General features: G+C 41.0%; 1 protein-coding gene across 1 annotated transcript; it reads right to left on the minus strand.

Annotated features, from left to right (window-relative positions):
• Nucleotides 1-230: 230 nt before the first annotated feature.
• Nucleotides 231-17,151, minus strand: LOC309574103 (cytosolic phospholipase A2 epsilon-like; the record flags this gene model as incomplete). The annotated part of the gene is made up of 21 exons (XM_082283454.1): nt 231-439; nt 993-1,179; nt 1,563-1,729; nt 2,202-2,393; nt 2,927-3,034; nt 4,263-4,400; nt 4,726-4,840; nt 5,533-5,755; nt 6,173-6,309; nt 6,977-7,112; nt 7,774-7,811; nt 8,553-8,633; nt 8,774-8,943; nt 9,138-9,210; nt 9,837-9,879; nt 10,566-10,606; nt 12,080-12,211; nt 12,614-12,750; nt 13,686-13,758; nt 16,390-16,473; nt 17,125-17,151. 21 exons carry the CDS (start codon nt 17,149-17,151, stop codon nt 231-233), a joined length of 2,511 nt encoding a protein of 836 aa, XP_082139580.1.
• Between the last annotated feature and the right edge of the window lie 827 nt (nt 17,152-17,978).

Below are 17,978 nucleotides of genomic sequence, written 5' to 3' on the forward strand. Positions count from 1 at the left end.
GTCCTCTGTACCATACAACGATTCGTACTCCATTGTTGTAACTGAATTGCAATGATTTGCTGCAGTGAAATTCTGTGGAGAAAAAGTTTTTCTTCAGTCTTTTTTGTTCACCTGAGATTACCATTTAGTGGGATTGAGCAGGAGTGCTTTGAAGCCCGCTGGCTAATAGAAAGAGACCTTCAGTCTCTCAGCAGGTTAAGGGACATAAAAGCACCCTCTCTTGTCTGACATTATTTCTTTATCTGCCTTTTCCGTGCCACTGCTGTGTGCAAGGCCTGTATAATGAGATCTTCATTATTGAGGATGTTGTATTCAGCCAGCTGAACCAGGCGGTCATACGCCTTCTCAGTGTATTGAAGGGAATATGTTGAATATGGGGAACAGCAGCCGTAGAGATCAACTTTGCCATCCTCCATCTCTGTCTCTGAGCGCTTCTGACCTAGGAGGAAAGGGTGAGAAATCACTGCTGAGAGAAATCACTCTGGTCATAAACAAGCAAACTCTTAACAGAGGAAGGAAAGGAGGTATCTCTCCACAGAGAGAGTTCACAATTACTCGTTTGGGTCTATTTTTTGTAAAAAAACGAACAGTTCCTATTCAAATTGACAGCTCAGTCCCTGGCTCAAGTGGATACCAGTGACTTCACAGGATGAGGGGAGAAAAAAGGGTGATTATTCTTACATGGGTCTGCAGTTAGTTCTTAGCTGTACCTGAAGGTACCTACAGTATGTATCTATGGATGTACATATTAGTAGATACATCAAAGTTACCTGCAAACTAATTACCTGCAAGATAACTAGCTTAGGGATTGAAACATCACAGCCCTGGTATCAAATCTGACATGGTTAAAAAAAATTAACGTTGAGCAACAGGAAGGTTTGATGTACTGAAAAGAGTCAACAGTGAAGTTTAAGAGCTGGAGTATTAAATATATTCCTTTTAATAGGCTGTCCATGATGTAAACCTTCTTTTTAACATGTTTGAATACTTGCCTGGTGCTTTGTATTTTTGGAAGGTATCATTAACTAGTGGGAAAAATAGCAGTACTGGTGCTCCTGGAGTCTCAGCACCATCAAAGAAGTAACACTCCTTCAGCTTTTTCCTGTCTTCTTCACTCAAGTCCACCCTAGGAAAAAGGATTCCCTGCTCAGAGCAGTACTTGCAGGTCTGGTCCAAAGCCTGGATCAGGGAACAGAGCAGTAGTAAGACTTAAAATAGGATTGAAATAAGGCTCAGGATTTCTTGGAGTCCAGTAACAAAGTGGACATTTTCTAAGCTTGTTGTGCAAAAGCTCTTAAACCCCGATGGAAAGCACTGTATCACTGAAGAGAAGTTTCTTTGGGTTTTTTTTTGCTGAGTCTTAGCACAATACAGTTTATTGTACAAGAAAAACAAACAAGAATATGTGCAGCTTATAAATTATGTATCACACTTCATCATCAAGCTAAAAATGTTAAAGGTTAAGACTTTTAGTAGGACCAATATAAAAAGCACCTAAGTGTTAAACATTTTAGGTATACACATACTGAAGAAGAAATAAAGACTGTTTCAATTACTGTCACCTGTATCTGGGATCCTGCGCTGTAATTTAAATGCAGGATGACGTCCACCTTTCTTTCTGGTTTTAACAGTGGCATGACGCTTGTATTGATGAAAAATCCAGTATCTACCAGAGACAGGAATTCATCTGATTGTGTCAGCTGGTTGGGAAATGTGTCTAACACAGTATCTGAAAGAAAAATTTTTTTTGCTCTAAGTGCAATAGTGAAAAACTTGTTAGCCTGTTTTCCACCCTTACACCATGTCCACAGAGCCGTAACTGGTTACAGTCCTTGGGGAAGGGAGATTTGCCATATGCCTTCTCTTCTGCCCTGTCAGCTCCAGTCACATGCAGTTTTGGACCTGCAGGAACAACATTCATGAAGGGGGTTTACTGTGCCTCCCCACTGAGTGTGTCTTTGAAGAGAGGAAGGACCTGGTGGCCCAGCCTCAGGAGGTGTGTGCCACCAGCAAAACCACTGACACGTAGCTCAACACCACGCCATGCTACATCCTGCAGCATGATCAATCACAGGTTGATCTAACAGAGATTCTGCCCAAACCTGGCCTCCAACCTCACACAACGGGTTTAATATCAAATTTGGGGGGTTGTTTTGTTCAGTTTGTTCATTCCCTCCCCAGGCCCACAGGTCTCCTGTTACCCTTCCATCTGCAGAAGTGCGTGTTCTCCAGGTAGTCGTTGTGCACCTGGAAGCCCCTCAGGAAGTTGTGTTCCTGGGCGATGCAGACGCGGTCGGCGAGGGCGGCGCGCAGGGCGCTGCCCAGGGGCCCGGGGGGCGTGAACAGCCGCGTCCGCAGCTCCTGCGGCTTCACCGGCAGCGGGGGCTCCTCCTCTGCCCGGGGAAAAGCGGGTAAATTCCACCTGCCTAGAGCAGCGTCAGCCCTCAAGAAGTCAAGGTAAGTAATAAACCCTGATGCTTTCTCTTTTTAAAAGGACCAACAAGCACGAGAGACGAAACAAAACAGAAAATAAGAAGCTACTCTTACTAGACAAATACCATTTCCTTACACAGTCTGGGCTTGGATAAAAACCCCCAAGATACAGTGTCAGACAGCAATGAGAGTCTTCTCCAGACATCATCTGTGGAACAGACTGAATGCAGGCTTTCGAAAAGGACAGCTGTTGTGCTCCTTTGTATTACTGTAGCTCCCACTTGAAGCAGTCAAAATCATTTTGCTTTATTAATAATTTACAGATCAATCTTATTCTTTATGAACATTTTAATCACTTACCAACATCAGTGCTGACCCCTGATAGATCACAGGACCAGCGATTTTTAAATTATTGATTTGTACTTTGCAGTATGAGACATCTAACTCCATCTAACAATAAATACACAGTGAGAAAAGAAGTATGGTCATTTACCTATATTGTCAATTTGGTCCCGGGTCCACCTGTGCCAGAAATCTTCTGAGGAATGGGACAAATTCCAGATATATAACACATTGAATGAAAATAAACTACTCCACATGCCTGTAAAAGGAAAGAGCTTTCTAACTCAAACATGCACATATCATGAATCTCAAAACTGTTATCATGAGATGAAACTTTGAAGTTTGTTTTTCGTTATTTGTTTTAAAAACATGATGTGTCATTTTTATTTGGCTGCTGGTTTTTAAACCTTATTTTTGGTATCCAGTTTTTGTCTTATGGTACTTAGGGATGGAGATCTTTGTGAATTAATATGGAATTTGTATTTTTAGGAAAAAAACCCAAGCATCATGAAGCTTGTATAAAAAGAAAGGATGAAAGCTTGCAATCCAAGAGATTTGATGTGGAATTATATTGACAAGGGCATAACTACAACATAACCTTACAGCCTCTGTTTCTGTAGGATTCCTTTTTTGAGAATAAGCCTGTTAACACACCAAGGGATCAGTTTTGACCATGCATTTTTGAGCTTGAAAAGCAATTTCTTTGGTTATCCATTAGGGCACAAGTTCTCACTGTTTTTTGGTTCAGGGAGTGCAAATGTGTGACAATCCATCACAGACTCAGGCTAAAATAGTACAGTGTCTCCTTCCTGCTCAGTGGAGTGGCCAGTCAAAGAGAAGTGAAATCAGCCATGATTCTGACAGTTTTTTTCAGGAAAACACATATCCATGCTCAGCTTCAGTCAACAGCAAAAATGTTTCAAGCATGGCTGTGGTGTTTTCCCCCCAACCTTGCCCAGGCAGTGTGGAAACTGGAGCCAGTGACATGTGGCCTAAAGACTGGAGCAGGGGGGCCTGGCATGCTCAAACACACCCTGATGGAGAAGAGAATCAGCATGAAGGCTCATGTAAAATGTTTATTGGGAGCATACAAAATACTGACTACCTGTGAGACAGGCAATAGGCTCGGACGTTCAGCCTTCTGGAATAGCATGAGCTGAACCATGGATTCCCAGAGACTTCAATTTTATTGTTGTACTGGAGGCCATACTATATTTTAATTCAAAACTGGGTTTAAAAATGTAAATAACTATTTGACTGTCCCTTTGAATTTTCTTCTTTACTGTAAACTGAATCCATTATAGTAAGTATTAATTCAGCAAAGAGACACATCCTCTCTGGTGAAACTGCTCTGTTAGTCCTGCACCATACTTTATTAGTGTTTAGTTTATAAAGCTCATGTTAAAAACCAACCAAACAAAACCCCCAAAACAAAGCCCTCAAAACAGAACAAGCAATAAAATAATTTGCTGTTTTTAATAGCTTACCTTCCAAGAAGCAGATCCTGGATTCAGGGACCTTCTTCATCAATCGTCCCATGAAGAACTCGCTGCCAAAATCCTCAGCGCGAACAAAAACTCCATATTTTTGCAATCCAACCTCATATGGGGTGAACTCCACCCATTCTGTAAAAAACAACATGAAGAAGAGAGCAATGTTTTATTACAGCCCTCAAAACCATTTTTGAGTCTAATATTTTGGACTAATAGCAGTGAGTTATAAGCATGCTACAAATGAAAACTCATGAACATGAAAAGGCTTTGGAATATTTTTGGGTTCTGCATAGACAGTCTAACTTGTACCTGATCACAAGGATATTACATGAATACACATCAGCTGAGGTTATGGTCTTCAAATGAGAGGGGGTTTTTTAGGCTGTCTAAAAAGACTGTTCCACGATTTACCACCATAAATACAAAGACAAACGACTCTCAGAAGTCTCCTAATTACCTTTGAAATCCATAGTGCTATAGTTGTTCTTGACATTAACTGCAGTGTAGATAGGAAGTGGGTTCTGACCATGATCAATGGCTCGTTGCTGATCAGAGAGTCTGTGGTTGTCTTTCTGTGATTCCAGAAATATGGTTACACTGAGACAAAAATTAGCATGGCAATATTTTCTCTTTATCTAAGCTTGCAGGGCAGAAAAATTCCTGCCTGTAATGTATAATGTGTGCTTGGCTTATCTTCTGAAATATTCCATATTTTTCAAAATTCCCGTGAGTGTTGTTACTGAAATACCTGCAGACATCCAATCTGATGCCAGATTATTTGATGATGTGTTAAGATGAAAATGGAAAGAAACAATAAGGAACAGAAAGCAATACTTTTGATATAAAAGACGTTATTGCATTATGCTGCAACTTTATGTAAGACCTCATACCTTTCAAAAGTCTGCAGGTCCTTTTGTTAACATCTCTCATGGGCATGCATAATGTCTGCAATTTTGTTATTTCTAAACAAGTAACTTGCAGAATATGAAAAACAATTCTTAAACTGTAATATTGTTTCAAAATGTTAGTCTCGGAGTTTTCTCAGAAAAATTTATTCAAAATTTCACAACCAAGCATGCTGATTTCCACCATGGATGAGTATCTACAAGGCTGGCACCAAATGTTTTGGAAATGGCTGTGCATTTGCATGCACCGTCTCGTAACAAACTGCTTTTCTCAGAGCAAACAGATAAATATCTTCACCAGAAATAAATTTTCAGAAACTGGCAAGCCACTGTAAATGCTGCTTTATGACATACTGTACCCCATCATGCAAAAAAGATTCCAGGACAAGGCCCCAGAGATCTATAAAGGACGTTTTGCGGCCCTCTCTTTTCCGTTGACACAGCTGCTTTTTGTAATACTTCAAATATTCCAAGGAAAATGAATTTATTTTGCATTTTGTCATATGTTTTCGAGCCTCACTGATTTGCTTGTCGAGATCCTTTTGTGACCAGTCAGCATCTCTGTACAAGTTTGACATGGTCCTAGGAAGAGGAAATACATATTGAAGAGGCAAAAAAAGCACGCCAAGGTTTGAGGTAGGCAATAGCTACATCTTATGTTTCTATTTTAAGTTCTGGATTTGGAATTAAGGTTTCCTGTCTTCAGTTCCCTATGAAACTGTCATGTTCCCTTTGAAGTCCCAGTCATTATCCCTGCCAAAACAGCTTGAACAACTTTCCATAAACCATTCTTAGAAAAACATTTGTCTTCATGTAGTTGCAAATTATGTGACTTTCCCCCCATGGAAAGACTTTATTCTGTCAATTTTGGAAGAAGATCAAAAAGTAGGACTGCTGAGAAGTTATTATAGGTAGACTACTGTATGTAAGCCCCAGCCTCCTTCAGCACGTCGGTGTCATCAGGGAGACTCCAGCCACGGGCTGCCCGCTCCTACTCACCATGTAGTACCAGACAAGCCAGTCAGGTACGTGGCACAGTCCAAGACATTGAGTTTCTTGAGCCCCCTCAGACTGCCATAGAGTGCGGTCAAGGATCTCATCCCTCCTCCCGTGGTCATGATGGCCACCACCGGGGTCTGTGCAACACAGGGACACAAAGGGCCGGCATCACACAGTGGCTGCACCCGACTGTGGCTCTCAGCAGAGACCTCCTGATACATAAAGCCTGACACCACCATGTGTAACTAGGCACACGCTTCTTTCTAAATTATTTCTAATGAAATATAAGCTACCATGTATTTTATAAAGGAGAACAGGAATAGAAGCAATGACAATTTTTGCGTAGACATCTTGACACTTGTTTCCGTTGTGTTCAACATAGATGTTTGGTATGAAACAAATAAAAATGCATTAATTCAAACCAAAAGAGACAATAAGAGAGAAAAAAATCAGTTGAAAAAGCAGGAATTAAATCTCACAGGTCAAAGAGAAGAGGGACTATCAACAAGGATAACAACAATAGAGTAAAGACTGTGGAAGAATCCATTCCTATATAAGGAATATCTAGTCTGGCTTCCAAGGAAGGTGTAGCAGGAAAAGGGTTAAAATCAGGATAGCAACTGCAAAGGACACAAACAGCAGGGTGAATTTAGAGGGATGGGGCAGTACTGGAGGCGTACAGAAGTTTTAAGCTGAGGGAAGATAAGGAAAAATTTTAACTGTGAAGAAAAAGAGGTCATGTTATGCCATTATGCTCTCACTGCTAAGCACTCGTCAGATGTTTTAAATGTTTTCCCTACAGACCTCATGGTCCAGCAGATCCTGTTCCAGATGCAGGACCTTCTTAAGGGCAGGAATAACATAATTCTGCCTTTTGCATAGAAAGTCTTGCTCTTGTATGCAGAGGTCAAATCCTAAACGCACATCAAGGTGGTCTGGGCTGGAGCAGAGATCAAGAAAAAAAGAATATTCCATTTTATTATTGGTAGACAAGCTCAGAGTTTCCAATGCAATAAAATAAACCTGATCCACAAAATACATTTAGGTCCCTTTCCTACACTCCCAAGCAGGTATACAATGCTACATGAAAGAAGGATAGAAAAAGGGACTGATAAATTTCTAAGCAGCTATCGAAATAAAACCTAAAGGGAAGACATTTGTGCAGCTAATTTCTGAGATATCTGCTCTCTGGATTCTCTCATATTTTAGTGTGCACTGAGAGCTGTAGGAAAAACTTCTCATACTTTCTTGAATTAGGCAGAAATTTTTCCTACTTCATAATCAACAATGCCAGGTGATCTTGCCCATTGTTAAAGAAAAGGTAAAAGACTGTGCTGAGCATAACACTGGGTAGCATAATTGGCTTGTAGTATTATTTTTTCTATTTTATCGATATTTTTCATTATTCATGTCTCAGTATGGGTTATGTACATGTGTTACACTACAGTACATACAGTTGCTTCCAGCTCATGTGAATGCCACATCACCTGGTCACACAACCTACTGTCCTGCTGTGAGTGCCTCCTCCCCAGGAAAGAGCCTAGAGAAAGATGAGTTCAACTAAGTACAAGTTAACCTCCAAGAGGGGCCAAGTCTCTTACCAGTCTTCTGCCTTCGCATATAAATCAAATCCTTTACCCTGGAAAGCAAGAATGTGAGCAGTGTGAGTGCTGACAACATGCTTCTTCCCTGCAGCCTGAGGAGGAATTTTAGCTTGTGCCATCTTAGCAATGTGGGTACAAATCAGGAGCTCTGAATAATCCTGCAGCCTATGCAAATTGACTGTTGTGTTTCACTGAAAGGGAAGTTGTTCAGTAATTTCTAACTTTTCTAGTAAATGTAACATCTGAGGATAAGTGCTGTTTACAGAGTAATGATAATTTATGCCTTACCCATCTCTACTGACAGTACCTCTTAGGCAGCCAGCCGGGCTCCAGCCACACTATGATTCTACACAGCAGCATTTGTTCCCCCATTTCTGTGGCTTATACCCCACAACAGTCATGATCCTTTCACTCTATATGGATTTTTTTAACCATGAGTCTAAAAGTGCTTTGTAAAGCGTGGTCAGCATCAGCAGGAGTCTGATGCTACCTCGGTCAGTTCAGGTGCCCCACTGGTGTGTGAGCAGGGAAAGAGCAGAGCTTCAAAATTTAGTGTGAAGTAAGATCAGGATGGAGCAGCAAGATGCCCCATGTACCCACATCTATTCAAAGAGAACAAGGCACAACATGGCCCAATTGCTGAATGACCTACCACTGTTAGGCTGTGGTGTTTTTGTCTGCAGGCTTTCACTGTCAGAAAGTACCATGGTAATCATCAGGGGGATGCAGACTTCTACATTCAGGTTTCTCAGCCTCTCCCACAAAAAGGCACTCACCTCTGCTAAGATCATGTTTTTTCCACTTGGAACGGAATGAAGTTCCACATTTGGAGAACCTGTATCATACACATACGACTGCTGAAAAAATACAAATAAACCCAGGTTTATATTGTAAGGAGCGTTACTCTCTGCCCACAATGCAAATTAATGTTACTATTTGTGGTGTTTGATATTTTACATGCCATTATTATATTTTATAAAGCTCAGTTGTAACATACTGAGGAGGGAGGTCGTTTCTTCCCTTGTAGTGTAACATCCAGCATTGGCTGCTTGTATCTGGCATAGTGGAATTTAGCAGGAGAGGAGGAGCTGAAGACCAGATTAGATCCCAGCATAATGTCCTGGGTGCCTTCATAAGAGCCTTGCACTTTAAAGGAGAATTCTTTTTCTAAAGAAACAACACAAAAGCAGACACAGATTAGTTTTCTCATCAAAACTGACAACAAAAATTCTTACAGAGTCTATCACAAGGCTGTTCTTATGTTTTGGATTTGTTGGGGTTTTTTAATTCTTACATTAAACCAATTGTGTTCATAACATTAGCACATCAGTTAAAAATAGCTGATGAAGAAATAACCTTACTTGATTTCTTCTCCTTTTTCTTCTTTGTCTTCTTCTCAACCACCTGAACTTCTAAGCAGCAGATTTTGCGAGACTGTAAGAGACATGAACAGTAAAATACCTCATGGCAGGGAATTTTCTGATATGACATTCTGTTTCCTAGTCTAAATAGGACACAACCAGGGCAAGGTGGGAGTGCAGTGTGGATGAACAGGGCTTGCAGAAAGGAGAAGATAAGGACAAAGTGCTTTCAGGATCCCAGAGATGCGGAGGACTGATTTAAAAAAAATTCATGAGCAAGCAAAAATAATAAATGAGAAAATGTCAGGGGTGAGAAGTCGCTGTGTAAAATCCACAGTTATGAATGCAGGACATGACGTGCATGGGATAGGACAAACCCTCTCACTTCAGCAATATGGGAATTTGGGAGGAGTGATGTCTAAGAAACAATTCACTGCTGCACTGATGTCTCAGACCTAAACCACTTCCACATGTTTCCTTTGCAACAGCAAAGGGGTTTTGGGATGGAGGATGTCCACGCTGTTCCAGTCACAGCCTCTCCAGAGGTGCCATCCACAAGGATGTGTCATGGTGAAGTGGGAAATGGCAATGTTTCAGTGCTGGCTTTCTCAGTCAAGGGGTATGTTGTCATGATGACTGTGAGTCAAGTGAAACAAGTGTAGCAGCAGGACAAGAAAGATGATGAAATACAACACTCACCACTAGCACTCCATTAGTAATGATGGTTTCAGGAGGGCCTGAACTAGGACACAGAAAGAAAGAATACATTTATAATAACTCATTAAAATTACAGTATAGTTCCTAAGCCCCACCCTTCTCCTGATTTTCCTCTTGCATATTTTTAGCTGCATATTGGATTTGAAAGAAAAGTCCCAGGAGACCTGTTGTACAACTTTCCTCACTCTACTATGTCAAAGGACAATTGTCATCCTACTGGCTCATCCAGTCCTGGAGCTCAGCAAAAAAAATGCCAAAGGTGCTCTGAGGCCAAACCATGTAGTGATTTTATTCTGAGTCCCAAGCTGAGGCCATGGATGGTTACATAGAATCCAATTTAAAAAAAAACACAGTTCATTGAATGATGGAACAATAAGGGCTCTGGATCACAAGTCCAGTGCATTATTCCATATTGTGTTTCGAAGGGGTGGACCCTCTTGCTGAACTCAAACACAAATGCATAACAAACCAGCAACATTCTGGTCTTAAATAATGTTCACTACAGTAGACAAAGAAAAGGATTTAGGATGTTCTCCCTGTTTGCTTGAAGTTCGTGGGAGGTCATCCTGGCATGCACCCATTTGTCGACACAGCTCATAGCACAGATTCCTTGGGAATGATGCACTCTGGACAATCAGACCAGATTCTTTCATGCCTCTGAATTGCTGTTTCTTTTTGCTCCAGATTATGTTGCATTTCATGTTTACTCACATATTATCCAAGGCAAATCCCACCTCCAACTCCTCTTGTCTCTGGAAAATAAAGAAAGGAAAATGTATTTGGTTTATTGGCAGTTCTCATAATGCAAGTTCTCATTCTCACAATCTAGGTATGCGTGTACTGTTTGTGACAGGCAGAGCATTTAAAATAGAGGCACACACCACCTCACATCTTGAGCCTCAAGATTCTTTACTGATAGGAAGCTTGTGGATGGCTGTCATAGCAGTTTTTAACACAGAAATTGTTTGGCTTGCCTGCTTCTGCAGGGGCCTGAGGGACAGACCTAGGAGGAGATGCTGTCTCGTTCCAAGTCTGCCAGCAAAGAGAAAGGGGATCTGCTGACAGGGAGAATCAAAGCCTTCTGGTGTCAGGAGGAGAAATGGTGACATGCAAAGCAGTTGTGGAAGAGGAGAACATCTTTGTCTGGCAACAAGTTGAGTGCTTTGGGACAGACAAATGTAAATTTGACATTAAGGCCTGGTCTGTGAAGTGGTGAAAAAGAGTATAATCCCCAGGGGAAAGAAAGCACAGGCAAGAGGAAGACAAAAGCGGAGACAGAAGGGATGATGAACAGTGAAATGAGATCATGCTGTAGGCTACTTAGTTGCTCAAATTACCCACTGAATTAAAGGCACCAAGAAGTTAATAATATAGGACAAAAAAAATTACAAAGGCTTGAAGAGTATGAGCTCTAACTGATGTAGCTGTGCAAATACAATAAGAAAAGGCTTGGATATGACACCTGTAACCACTCAAAGTAATCAGCTGGGTTACAACTAGCCAAAGTTTTAATTTCACCAGAGTTTTGTGGAAGTCCACATGCTGCTTAGGTATTTTGCAAGGAATGAAATTGTCAAATAAGGCATTTAAAGACAATGAACTGCAGTGTGGAGCTTGGGTGTGTGTAGATAAGGTAATTCCTCAACTGAATGGTGCATGACAGATGCACAAGAAACTAGAAGTGAACTGGAAAAGGAGAATGACAGAACATGCTGGGAGGTAGGATGTACAACTTTCAGTCTCCCTGAACATTCAAAATAGGACTATTTCTTTCTGCCAAGCTGGGTGGCATGGCTTAGACTTTATTTCAACACCCATGTCACAGTCCATAATTAGCAACTAGTCTGGTTTGACATTCAGTTCTGATCACAGAGTTTTAGCTTCCTAATTATTAGGCTAAGTAATAAGTTATGACAAAAGCATCAGGTACAGGCTTGAACACCCTCCTTGACCCTCAATGGGGGCAGGCTCAGCAAAGTGACAATTTGGCCAAGACACCTGAAATTTGTGAGCCTCTGTGGCCAACACCAAACCCTTCCATGTGCCTACAAATCCAGGTGTGAAGAGGTTTTCCCATGTCAGGGAGAAAAACAACTTACTTTTATGTGGCTATGCAGCTGACACACAAGAAGAAAAAAAGGCAAAATTTTACAAATAGTATTTTAGACAGAAAAGCTAACAAACACATTCTTGCCAAGCTATTCCATTTTTATTTCAGACCTCACCTGTGAATCACACTTGAAGTGCATGAAGACTTCCTCTCCCAGGGAAAGTTTGGCTATGTCGAAGTACACTGTGAAGAGGTGGTCATCCTGAGTAACCACGTCCTTATCATAGAGTGCCAGCTCCAGCACATTCTGGGAAAGGAAAGAAAGGAGTTTAGAAATGTGTAAGGTTTTATTCAAAGCAGGATATCTTGGGGACAACTGTTTTAGTCAGCTGCTGTGAGAAGTGGGAGGACATAAAGAAAAAGAACAAGAAGGGAAGGAAGTAGAGAGGAAATCAACTGCCTGTTGGCACCAGCCTATGAGGTGGAATGAGAGGAAATCACAGACATTTCAAATGCCTCATTCTGTCCATGCCTGAGAAAGACAATTGTCTTTCATGGCATGGAAAACCATCATGAGGATATGAGTTATTCTCACATCTTTCTGCATCTTTCCTTGCCTCTTGAGAAAACTGCTTATGTCCCTTTGCAAAAGGATAAAACCTTTCAGTTGCTCCCTCGGTCAGTTACCAGAAAAGTCCCAGTTCAGTACCTTAACCTGACTCTGGATCCTGAAATAGAAGGTTTCATTCCAGACTGGATCTTTGCAATTCTTGACGGCTTTAGTCTGAAATTTTTCATTTGAAGCAGTTGGCAGCCAAAGGCTCACGTAGCAATCAGTATGGCTCACTGTATGTTAAAAACACAAACACCTCTAAAATGAGAATTTGCTCTAGATGAAGGAATGAATTGAACAATGTTTCTCTTGTTTTCAAAGAGAGACACTATGAAACATATTGGCATATTTGTTCAACATAAACATTACCATTTAGGTAGGAGGAATGGAGAAAAAAGAAGGGTGACATGACTCTTTAAATAAATGGGATTAGAAATATAATAAATACATTAAACGGGAAGGGTTTTCTCCTCCCTCTTTGTCATCAAACAATCAGTTTAGCCAAGGATAAAAAAAAATCCAGGACAAATACAGCAAGTGTTAAGGAAACAAAGTGATATCTTCTCTTTTAGCCAAACAGAACATTAAAAAAAGCTTTCTGATTTCTGCATAAGTAAAGATACAATCTTCTATTATATTTTTGTTCCAGGCTGGCATATGAGGAGCTACAAAATGTAACAACATCTGATGGGCTTTTATTTGGGAATGCTGGCACACAGAGAATTAGGGTATGGTAGTTTGGATTACTTAGCATTGAGAAAGCTTTGAGTACAAGCTAAATTTGAGATAAGGCTAATCAGCTTTCAGTATTTACTCAATTAGTGCAACCATTTTGTGTTCTTTGTTACATAAATATACTCCAGAGGAAAACATGGGAGATCTTTCCCCATTTTTTGCTTTCAACAGACCGCAGAGTTTTTACTGCTCCCTTTGGGGACACAGAGAAATATGTGTGGTAGGCACAGCTGTGACCTTATGGAGTTACCTCTGTGCAGAACAAGGGCTGATGCAAAGAAGAACACTCTGTGTTCATTGCTGGAACCAGCACGCCAACGACAGAAATTTCTCCATACATGGAAGAAATCTAGAAAGCACCTTTTCTTGGAGCGGGACTAGCTATTAGCCCGTGGAGGTGACAGGGACTATATAGTGCACTGCAGATACTCACAGACATCTGCCTGGTGGATATTTCTTGCTCTTATGACTCTTACAGTCAGTAAGTAACATAGAGAGGATTCTATCTGCAGGGAAAAAAAAAACCATACAAAAGACAGGAATGAATGCTAACGTTAGACAGAAGTGATCAAGAGAGATAAACACCCAAATCAGGAACAATTTAGTTGAATTTTCTGTGTGATTATGAAAGGGCCAATACATTTATTTCCCTGCTAACATCTAAATCAAGACTAGACTGAAATACTTCTTTTATTCTGTAGCATGATTTGAGGATTTATCTTATTAGAGCATTTATTTGTTTCTTATCTAAAATCTTACTGCACAAAGTGCTAAGATTCAGTCCCAGCTTTTTTAAATTTCCAAGGTAGAAAATGAAGAGATGCTTCAGACCTTTTTCAAGTGATAAAAGTATTATTGTGGTGATTACCACAATATCCAGTCATTACACATATTTGGTCGCCTGGGTTATGGGATATGATTTTCTCATATTCCTGCTTTTTTAAATGTACAGTACTCCGCAGAGTTAAATGCTGACCTCCAATCCCAAAACAGATTTTAGGATCAGAGAAAGAGATTGCTGCTTTGCACTTCTACCATGCTACTTACTATTCATGTGGTTTTCATTTACAGGGATATGGCTGCCCTTGTGAGCTAAGGTCACCTCTGACTTTTTATTGTGAGAAGTTTATCTCTAGTTTTGAAGTATGTAAACTCTTCACATCTCAAGCTTCTTTGCACTGTTCCACATAAGAAGTGTAAACAATGTTTTACACCTGATAAGAAACTCTTGTTTGTTCCCTTTGGCTTCCCTCTTTCATATTAGCCCATGTTTCTGACCTCATGCATGACTTCTTAGCCTCTCGTATTGCTGCTCTGATCTTACACTGGAGTCCAAACATGACCTCATATCTGCTCTCCCTTTACCATGAAATAAACAAATAAATAACTTCCATATAACCTTTTATTTCTACCACCGTGGATAGGGAGGGGAAAGATACAACATGCTGGAATATAAATCAGCAGGAAACTTTTGCTCCAAAAGACCTAAAAGTCACTTAGCACAACTACGGGGCCATGGACAGGTAGAGACTCCACCTACACTGCAAAATGACTATGAAAGACCATTGCCAGCCCTGAAGTGGCATTAGCATGACACTGACTTCATTAAACCGACTGAGGTAAAAGTGTGACACAGGTACTGCAGGAAAGGAGAGCAAGAATTTAGTTGGACTGTGAGCAGAACAGTTTGGTGTGTACTGTGTTAATAGTATTATAAAAAGTGAAGTTCATCAGCATTCATAGGCTTAATGGAATATATGTCTATGTGATGTCAATCCAAATGTTTAACCTGAGTGTATCAATGCAGGCGACCAGGGCTAGTGAATACACGTTGTTGAGACTGGCAGCAGTTAGCAAATAGGCTAATGAAGAAACAGGTAAAATCATCCTCCAGGTAACCAAAGCATCCTGTTATAGGAAAAGGCACCAAGAACATTCATACTATTCAGCTGCACAGCAGGTCACTGGATGTGCAAATCAAGGATGTCAAACCGCTCCAAAGGTTCCCAAGAGTAGCTGTGAATCAGACCACCAAGGGCACTTGAATTCATGTCTAAATCCTAACTCCTAAAGGCACAGAAATGAGGCAGGTACAGAAAGTGCTCAGTAATTACAGAACCAGTAACTGATGCTGCCAGTGGCTGGCTTTGGAGAAGGCAGTTCCTGGAAGGGCTTAACTCAGTTCCATGGATCAGATTCCCTGAAGCCACCTTCATGGTGATCCCAATGTGCCAAGAAGGCAGTGCAGATTGAATAAAATACTCAGGCATGTGGAGGTGCCCTTTCCTGACCAAGGAGCCTTGGCTTAGACATCACAGAACTATAAATAACAAATGACCAAAATCCTGTCAGCTTTGTGAGTTTTGCCTAAAAAATCTGAGGTGTTTGGTGTGTTCTTCTGAAACTTCTGTGACCCCTGAAGAGTTGTATTTGGGGGTATATTTTCTCATCTTTGGGTTTTCCATTCAGCTAATCAAGAAAAGGTTGGCTGTTCCTTAAACTGTGAGCACAATGCCTGCTGCTCAGCAGCTTTACTCATCACAAAGGAGAACAAGGGAGAGTTCCTAATTACTAATAAATGGCTTCAAACTAGAGAGAGGAAGGGTAAAAAACTTTTCTAGCACATTTAGTCCTTTCATTTCCTAGAGGAAAGATTTCATGTCTGAAGTCTCCTGGGAATCTACTAGTTTTTACTAGAGGCCAGAAGAGGGGTTAATTCAGGAAATCAGGTGTTGAAAATCAACTTGAAGAATCTGCCATACTATTGTAAGAATAAATGGCATAATTTCCTAGCTCTTGCCATGTACACTGGCAGTAAACTTGTGCTTTAGCAAGACATATGTAGAGAAAGCCTATTGAAGCCCATCCTTTTAAAGATATTAGTCTTGTTTAAACAGAGGTTGTTCCCCATGTGCCAAGGACAGGAAACCACACTAAGAATGTAACATGAAGCAAGACTATGTAAGTGGGATGATCAAAACAATAAGCGGGACAGTGCTTCATGGAGGGAGCTGGATGGGTTACAGTAGCTAATTACATTGTTTGGCAGATGCTGAACCATACCTGTTTTCACCCAGCCGCCACCCAGCAGGAAAGTCCCCTTTACAGTTTCCTTTTGAAATTTTCCTTTGCGGTACCTTTATAAGAGAAGTCCTCTGTTTCCCATCAGGATTCAGCTGCATAGTTCCGTCTCCTTGTTGAGAGGTTTGGGAGATCAGGTCCTGGAACAAGAAGGGCCAACCTTATCCCTGGAAAAACCATCATGTCTCTTAAAGGCAATCCTCATTGGGAATTAGGAATTTCAGAGCCACAGGGACAGGGAGCCCATGGTCAGTGCTGGCTGTAGAGCCTTGGCAGGAACTGGGGTTTCCTGCGGTGCCCGGTGCCATTGTCTGGGCTGTGCTTGCCCCAGTAAGCCTGAGCAGAGGCGTAGCAGCCAGGTAAGGTCCACCCTTCATGACACATGGGGAGGTGAAGCAGGTCCTGGCCCTGGCTGTTAAAGGAACAGCAAACCTGTCTCCCATAAACACACCCTATCATTAATCTTTCACCTTGAAGTACACCTCCATGTTATTTAATACTTATTCTAAAGTTGCGTATATCGTGTCTCTGAAATTAATAAACCCTCTAAATATTCAAAATGCTCCTCTTGTAAATAAGCTCTTGCTCCCCAAGAAGCTTGCATTTTCTTCCTGTAGTTTACTATAATTTTTAAAGTTTTGATATTGAGGTCTTGAAGCCTTGACTTCCTTCATCCTGTGTAGAGTCATTATAGTCAATGGTAGGTCAAGAAAGTAGTATCATCTTTGCACTACATGCAGCACAACTGCTTAAGATCCCAGATGCCTTGCTTTGCTCTGCACCCTTCTTACCTGAGACAAAATGCCATCTTGATCCATTGTGCTCGCGTTCACACACACGTCCAGTGTTATCTGTGGCAATGCAATCTCACATCTCCCAGCTTCCACAGACACCAAGAGTTCAAAATGTCTCATATGCAGGTGAGCAGCTATATTATAAACTGACTCAGAGCCCCACCTCTGACTGGTTTCTTAAAACCAGTTATTCCCCTCCCATTTTCTTATGGTAGGAAGCTGAACCCTGTGGTCAAATAAGTAGGAAAAAATACCTTTGCCTATATAGCAGGTGGAAGTATTGTGTTTGAGTCACTTTGCTCTACACTGGCCAATGGCAGGTTTATAACTAAACATTAGAGAAGGATGCCCTCTTACCTGAGCACTGAACTTTCAACTTAGCAAGCCCTCAAAGCCCACAGAAATACATACTCTGTAATAAGATACAGCAACAGTATATAAATTGAATGTAGGTTAACTGTGATGGTAAGCAGATACAATAAAACAGCTAATAAGAAAAAAAAACCAAATGAGAGACACAACACTATTGCTCTCAGACTAACCTGGTTATTGCAAAAAACAGTTTAAGGCTTTCTGAACCACATGCCCCTACAATCCCAGGTCTAGGCATGCAGAGCAGCACACTCATTTGGTGGTTTATATCTACTCAGCCAAGGTCCAGCAGGGTTGGGTATCTCCTCAAGTCATTGTACTCCTTCCCTCTTCTTTCCTATGGCTTGTTATTATTTTGTGTTTAGATCTGGAGTCCTGAAGCAATGACTTTCCTTAGCTTAGCTCCACCCCCGTGAATACTTTTGCATGGTTTTCCAGCTCAGACTGACTGGCTGCAAACGAGCTGCATTTAAGTGCTC

Source organism: Coloeus monedula, assembly GCF_965178545.1.
Source record: "Coloeus monedula genome assembly, chromosome: 6".
NCBI lineage: Eukaryota > Metazoa > Chordata > Aves > Passeriformes > Corvidae > Coloeus > Coloeus monedula.